At 67.9% G+C, this 6,147-nt stretch overlaps 4 protein-coding genes across 4 annotated transcripts in view; 2 read left to right on the top strand and 2 right to left on the bottom strand.

Annotated features, from left to right (window-relative positions):
* The window catches only part of LOC107199092 (protein NDRG2-like), a 4,566-nt gene extending 4,384 nt beyond the window's left edge, over positions 1-182 (bottom strand). The window contains exon 1 of the mRNA XM_015616420.2: positions 172-182. Coding sequence (XP_015471906.1) covers positions 172-182 — 11 coding nt within the window. The remainder of the gene's footprint in view (positions 1-171) is intronic.
* On the top strand, positions 109-3,233 carry PIP4P1 (phosphatidylinositol-4,5-bisphosphate 4-phosphatase 1). The gene is made up of 7 exons (XM_015616417.3): positions 109-910; positions 1,073-1,248; positions 1,495-1,601; positions 1,975-2,080; positions 2,163-2,215; positions 2,323-2,413; positions 2,776-3,233. The coding sequence occupies exons 1-7, from the start codon at positions 838-840 to the stop codon at positions 2,917-2,919; spliced, it is 750 nt and encodes a 249-aa protein (XP_015471903.1). The 5' UTR covers positions 109-837; the 3' UTR covers positions 2,920-3,233.
* Positions 3,234-3,275: 42 nt separating this feature from the next.
* On the bottom strand, positions 3,276-5,749 carry APEX1 (apurinic/apyrimidinic endodeoxyribonuclease 1). Its single transcript, XM_015616416.3, has 4 exons — positions 5,607-5,749; positions 5,275-5,432; positions 4,799-4,991; positions 3,276-4,282 (listed from the first exon to the last, which is right to left on the bottom strand). The coding sequence occupies exons 1-4, from the start codon at positions 5,656-5,658 to the stop codon at positions 3,768-3,770; spliced, it is 918 nt and encodes a 305-aa protein (XP_015471902.1). The 5' UTR covers positions 5,659-5,749; the 3' UTR covers positions 3,276-3,767.
* The window catches only part of OSGEP (O-sialoglycoprotein endopeptidase), a 6,050-nt gene continuing 5,559 nt past the window's right edge, over positions 5,657-6,147 (top strand). The window contains exon 1 of the mRNA XM_015616419.2: positions 5,657-5,690. Coding sequence (XP_015471905.1) covers positions 5,657-5,690 — 34 coding nt within the window. The remainder of the gene's footprint in view (positions 5,691-6,147) is intronic.

Below are 6,147 nucleotides of genomic sequence, written 5' to 3'. Positions count from 1 at the left end.
CAATGGGATTGGGGGGGTGGTCTTTAAGCCCCCAGGCCACGCCCCCTTGCGCCGATTGGCCGCGGCGGAGGTAGGAGACCCTCAGGCCGCGATCCCATTGGGTCATCCCCGCCCCCAGCATCCTCTCATCCCCAAAAACTCCCCGAAGAGCCCCCCGGGACCCTCCCTCACCTCACGTCCATCGGAGCCGCGTCTGCGCCGCCGCCCCCGCCCCCCGCTGCTTATGAAGGGGCGCGCCGGGTGACGTCACCGCGCACGATCGCGCCCCCCTCGCCTCGCCCAATCAGGGGCTGCGCTGCCCCGACCGCGCCCCCCCGTCGCCATGGAAACCGCCGCGGGAGAAGCGGTGGGAGCGGCAGGAGCTGCGGCCAATCACCGCGCAGTGTCGGGGGTGAATCCAGCCAATGGGAACGCGAGAAACGAGGGGCAGGCAAAGCGTTGCCGGGAAACACTAAAGGGGTTGGGGAAATCACGTGACAGCAGCGTCGGCCAATGGGAACGCGGGGAGGGACCCGGAATAGCGGCGGGAGCGTTGCCTGGCGACGCCGGGTGAGGCGGGAGTGTCACGTGTACGAGGAGGACCAATGAGAGCGCGAGGAAAAACCCGGAAAGCGGCGCGGGCGTTGCCCGGCAACGCCGCAAGGAGGGGTCACGTTGGCCGAGCGGGCCAATGGGAGCGCTCGGAGCGGTGACGGCGTCGCCCGGCAACGCCGCGGGGCGGTCACGTGATTCGGCGGGGCCAATGGCGGCGCCCGAGAGGCGGAGGTCGCGGGGAGCAGTCCTCACGTGACCCCAGCGGACCAATCGAGTGCAGAGGGGCGTGGAGCAGGCGCTGTCATGGCGGACGGGGAGCGATCGCCGCTGCTGCCGCCCGAGGCGGGGCCGGGACCGGGCGGGGCCGCGGCCTCCGGTGAGAGAGGGCGGGGTCACTCGGGACCGGGGTGGCGTTACCAGGGGCGGGGCCTGGCGAGGCGGGAAAGCCGGAGGGGCGTGGCTTAGCGCGGTGAGAGGGGGAGGGGCGTGGTTTGTTTGGGCGTGGCTCGGTGACTGATCCGCCGTTCCCCGTTGGCAGGCGGCGGGGGGCCGGGTCCCGGCGAGGGCCCGCCCCCTTACTCGCCATTGGGCAGCCCCGAGGGGGTGGGGGCGGGGCCCCCGGCGGTCACGTGCCGCGTGTGCCAGCGGCCAATCAGCGTCGAGGGGAAGACGCATCAGCACGTGGTGAAGTGCGGGGGGTGCGGTGAGGCCACGGTAAGGGGCGGGGCCTGAATGGGCGTGGTGTGAATTGGGTGGGGTCCGAGTGGGCGGGGCTTGGTCTGAGGGGTATGGGGGGGTTGTGGTGGGGTGGGGTCTGAAAAGGGCGTGGTCTGATCTGGGTGGGGTCAGGGGGGCCCTGGGGTAATGGAAGGGGCGGGGCGTAGGGGGGCGTGGTTCCACCTGGGGCGGGTGGTGCTCGAGGGTGTGTCCCCTGAGGCCCCGCCCCCTGTGCTGTGGCAGCCAATCCGAACGGCCCCTGGCGGGAAGAAGTACGTGCGGTGTCCGTGCAACTGCCTGCTGGTGTGCAGGGCCTCGGCCCAGCGCATCGCCTGCCCACGGCCATACTGGTCAGACTGGGAGGAGACTGGGATGGGCTGGGAGGGACTGGGAGGGACTGGGAGAGACTGGGAGGGGATAGGTGGGACTGGGAGGGGCTGGGAGTGGGACAGGGAGGGGCTGGAGAGCAGTGGGAGGTGACTGTGGGTTCTGGGGGGAATAGGGATGGACTGGGGTGGGGTGGAAGGGAACTGGGATGGTGTTCTGGGGTATTGGGAGGGACTGGGGGGGGTCACTGGGCCATACTGGGAGCACTAGGAGCAGTCATTGGGCCATACTGGGAGCATTGGAGGGAAGTATGGGGGGTCCCTGGGCCAAGCTAGGAGCAGCACGGGGTTCCCTGGGGGCCCAGCCCCCCTCCCAGTATAATCCAGTTCCCCCCAGTAAGAGGATCATCAACCTGGGCCCGGTGCAGACGGGGGCCCCCAGCCCTGATCCGCCCCCCGGGGGGGTGCGCGTGGCCTGCGCCCACTGCGGGGGACCCTTCCTGGTAAGCCACGCCCCTTCAGGTCCCGCTCACCCTGATCCTGCCCCTTTGACACACCCTTGTGACCACGCCCCTTTCTCCGCAGTGGGCGGAGCTCCCCGACCGCTCCCTGGCGCGCTGTCCCCACTGCCGCAAGGTGTAAGTCAGGCCCCGCCCCTTTGGAGGTGTGGTTGTGGCTACCGCGCCCCTCGCCCATGTGGGAGTGGTCACTCTGGAAATGACCACGCCCCCCTGTCCACACCCAGGTCTGCGATTGGCCGGCGGTTCCCACGGCGACGCTGCCTCTGCTGCCTGTTGGGGGCGCTGCTGATGGGCGGGGCTGCAGCCGGACTAGCGGTGAGGGCGGGACCTAATGGGGTGTGGTCCAGGAGGGGGAGGGGCTCAGATGTCGATGGGGCAGAGTCTGGCAGGTTTTGAGGGGGAGGGACTCCAGGTGTGCAGGTCAAGGGGTGTGGCTTAAAAGGGTGGGGCTTGAAGGAGGAGTGGCTGGAATTGAATGAGGTGGGAGGAGGGGTGTGGCTTTAGTGGGGTGTCGCCTAACATTTTGGGGCAGTGCTCTGAGGGGCGTGGCTTTGAGGAGGCAGGTCTTAATCCATGTGGAGGGTGTGGCCTAGTGGGTGTGGCACAAGTGGGCGGGGCTTACAGCTGCAGTCAGGGCAGAGCCAGTGACAATGACCACGCCCCCCTGCCCCGCCCAGGCTGGAACATGGTGGCTGTGGCGCCGGGCGCGGTGGGTGCCGGCGGCGTGGGCGGTGCTGGGGGCGGGGGCAGGGGCGTGTCTGCTGCGTGCGGCCTATTGGGGCTGCGTGCGGGTCAGCCAGCCCCTCCCCCCACGCGCCTGACCATGCCCACCCGCCTGGACACGCCCCACCCACACGGACACGCCCCTTCGCCATGGAACACGCCCACGGGCGTGGCCGCGTTGGGGACGCACCTCAGTTGTGATGACGTCATGCGGCCAATCCCTGTTCGCTATTGGACAATTTGGCGATTTCCGGCCCCACCCCTTTCTTCAGCATGGCCCCGCCCCCTCCTGCATGCCTTGGGCCCAGCCCACCTGTACATAAGCCCCGCCCCCTGTACAGTCCTATTTATTGAGCGGCCACGCCCACCATGGGCGGCCTTGTATGTAAATAAACCCACAACCAACATTTCACCCCAAAATTCACCTTTATTAAAACATCAGGGGAGGGAGGGGCAGTCCCGGGGGGTGGGGCGGAGGGGGCGGGGCCTTTGGGGTGGGGGAGGGGTGGGGATTTGGGGCTGCTTGGGGAAGTTTTGTGACCGAGCAGCGACAGCAGCACCTGAGAGGCCCAAATTTGGGCAGTTTTGGGGGAATTGGGATAAAACGGAGAGTGAGATGCCATCTGGGTCTTGATGACATCATCAAAACTGTATTTCGAGTCAATTTTGGGACATTTTGGGCCAGCATCTAATCTAAAGCCCGGGTGGCGCCACCAACAGACAACTTTGGATCGTTTTGGTTGAATTTAAGCCAATTCTGGGCCGATTTCAAAACGGTTTTTTGGGGCCCAACTTGAACTTTTTGAACTCTGATTCTTTCCGAACCTATTTGGGGCCAATTTGCGCCAACACGAGGCCGACTCACCTCCCATTAAAAGCGGGCGGCGCCGCCTGGGCCGTGCCGGCGCCGGATCTCCCCGGGGGGATCAGGGGCGGCCGCGGGGCCCTAGACGGCCAGCAGGGCGGTGATGGGGCAGTGGTCACTGCCCGGCACGGTGCTGCGGATCTTGCAGTCGCACAGCGCGCCCAGCAGCCGCCGCGACAGCACGGCGTAGTCCAGCCGCCAGCCCACGTTGCGGGCCCGCGCGCCGCCCAGGTAGGTCCAGAAGGTGAAGGCGCCGCGCGCCTCGGGGTACAGGTGGCGGAAGGAGTCGACGAAGCCGGCGGCCAGCAGGCGGGAGAAGCCCTCGCGCTCCTGCGGCGTGAAGCCGGGGTTGGCGCGGTTGACGCGGGGGTGGCACAGGTCGATCTCGCAGTGCGCCACGTTGAGGTCGCCGCACAGCAGCACCGGCTTGCGCTCGTCCAGGCGCCGCAGGAAGGACAGGAAGGCGGCGTCGAAGCGCAGCCGCGGCTCCAGCCGCACCAGGCCCCGGCCCGCGTTGGGCACGTAGGCCGACACCACGAAGAGCGACGGGAACTCGGCCGTCACCACGCGACCGTCGACGTCGTGCTCGGGGTCGCCTGCGGGGCACCGGGAGTGACTGGGGGGACTGGGAGGGCACTGGGAATGAACTGGGAGTGAACTGGGAGTGACTGGGAGGGGATTGGGAATGAACTGGGGGCACTGGGAGGGGATTGGGAATGAACTGGGGGCACTGGGAGGGGACTGGGAATGAACTGGGAGTGACTGGAGGGAATTGGGAATGAACTGGAAGTGACTGGGGGCACTGGGAGGGGACTGGGAATGAACTGGGAGTGACGGGGGGCACTGGAAACGACTGGGGAGGGACTGGAGGGGAATGGCGATGGCACTGGGAACTGGGATGGTTTTGGGGTGGTTTGGGACGGCTGTGGGGTGGTTCCAGGATGGTTTGGGGTTGGGTTTGGGTTGAGTTTGGGCTGGGTTTGGGGTGTGTTTGGGCTGGGATGGATTCAGGGTGTGTTCAGGGTGTGTTTGGGGTGTGTTCAGGGTGTGTTTGGGCTGGGATGGATTCAGGGTGTGTTCAGGGTGTGTTTGGGGCGCTCTGGGGCTCTCACCGATGCCGTAGGTGACGTTGAGGGGCTCAGTCTTGGCCAGCAGCCCCACGCCGCTGTAGCCCGGCCGGTCCTTGGCGCTGGACCAGAACTGGTGCGGGAGCCCCGGCAGCGCCCGGATCTCGGCGGGCACGGCCGAGACGGCGCATTTGGTCTCCTGCAGGCACAGCACGTCCGGGGCCTCCTCCTGCACCCACTGCGAGGACCCCCGGTCAGAGCGGGAACCCCCAGACACAACCAGATTCCAACGGGGGGAGCAGAACGGCGCTGGGAGCCCCAAAACACCCAGGGAACAGCCAGAAACGGCCAGGGGAACCCCAAAATTACTCTGAGTGCTGCCCGGAAGGCACGAAGGATCCCTCCAAAACACATGGGGACCCCCGGAACTGTACGGGACCCTACCCCAGCGCCCCCCAAAACCTGCGCTTGGCCCCTCCCACTCCCGCAAGCCCCTCCCCCGGCCCCACCCGGGCACTCACCTGGGCCCCGCCCTTGCGCACCCAGGCCCGCAGCCCGTCCACGTTCCAGGAGGAGACCTTGAGCGTCCAGCGCCGGCCCTCGGGCGTGGCCTCGCGGGTGGGCGGGTCCTCGTACAGCGGGGCCGGCGGCGCCTTGGCCACCTTGGCAGGGCCGGGCCCTGCGGGGGGAGGGTTACTGGGAGCACTGGGAGCACTGGGAGGGGGGGCTGGGTGGTCCTGGGCTGTACTGGGATTTACGGGGCTCAGAGCGGGGTGGCACTCTGGGTTCTGAGGGGTCGCACTGGGTTGTACTGGGCTGCAAAGCGTTATACTGGTCCGGACTGGTCACTCACCGGCCTCGTCCCCGCTGCCGCTCTCCTCCTTCTTCTTCCCGCGCTTCGGCATGGCGCAGACCCCGCCCACAGCGGTCCGGACACGCCCCCTCCGCCGATGCCCCGCCCCTCTGGCTTTAAGCCCCGCCCCTGCGTGGGGGAGGGAGCCCGCCATCAGAGCGAGCCCCGCGGCCAATCAGAGCGCGTCGAACCCTTAGTCCCCACCTTCCCTCCACAGCTCAGCCAATCATAGCGCGCCGAACCCTTAATCCCCACCTTCCCGCCACAGCTCAGCCAATCAGAGCGCGCCTCCCCCCACGGCGCGGCAGCCAATCACCGCCCGCCGCCGCCACGTGCAGCGCTGGGGGCCGAACCGGGGCCGATGGGGATCGGAACCGGGGCTGGGGCGGGGAAAAACCGGGCCAGACCGGGCCCGAACGGCGCCCGGTTCCCCGCACTCGACCCGCCCGCCCTCCTCCCCCCGCCAGCGGTCAATCATCTCCCGCAGTGACCAATCAGCGCCCGCCGCCGTCCCGGTCGAGCCCGTCCCCTCCCCCTCCGC

Source organism: Parus major, unplaced genomic scaffold (genome assembly GCF_001522545.3).
Source record: "Parus major isolate Abel unplaced genomic scaffold, Parus_major1.1 Scaffold431, whole genome shotgun sequence".
NCBI classification, from domain to species: Eukaryota; Metazoa; Chordata; class Aves; order Passeriformes; family Paridae; genus Parus; species Parus major.
Note: the sequence above shows the minus strand (reverse complement) of the source record. Positions and strands in the feature narration are given on the sequence as shown.

Excerpts from the sequence above, each read along its gene's own strand:
- PIP4P1 (XM_015616417.3), top strand. The coding sequence starts at position 838 with ATGGCGGACGGGGAGCGATCGCCGCTGCTGCCGCCCGAGGCGGGGCCG. Across the intron at positions 1,249-1,494 it reads GGGGGTGCGGTGAGGCCACG|CCAATCCGAACGGCCCCTGG; the intron begins GTAAGGGGCGGG and ends GTGCTGTGGCAG. Across the intron at positions 2,081-2,162 it reads ACTGCGGGGGACCCTTCCTG|TGGGCGGAGCTCCCCGACCG; the intron begins GTAAGCCACGCC and ends CTTTCTCCGCAG.
- APEX1 (XM_015616416.3), bottom strand. The coding sequence starts at position 5,658 with ATGCCGAAGCGCGGGAAGAAGAAGGAGGAGAGCGGCAGCGGGGACGAG. Across the intron at positions 4,992-5,274 it reads TGCGCAAGGGCGGGGCCCAG|TGGGTGCAGGAGGAGGCCCC; the intron begins GTGAGTGCCCGG and ends GGGTCCTCGCAG. Across the intron at positions 4,283-4,798 it reads CAACGTCACCTACGGCATCG|GCGACCCCGAGCACGACGTC; the intron begins GTGAGAGCCCCA and ends GGTGCCCCGCAG.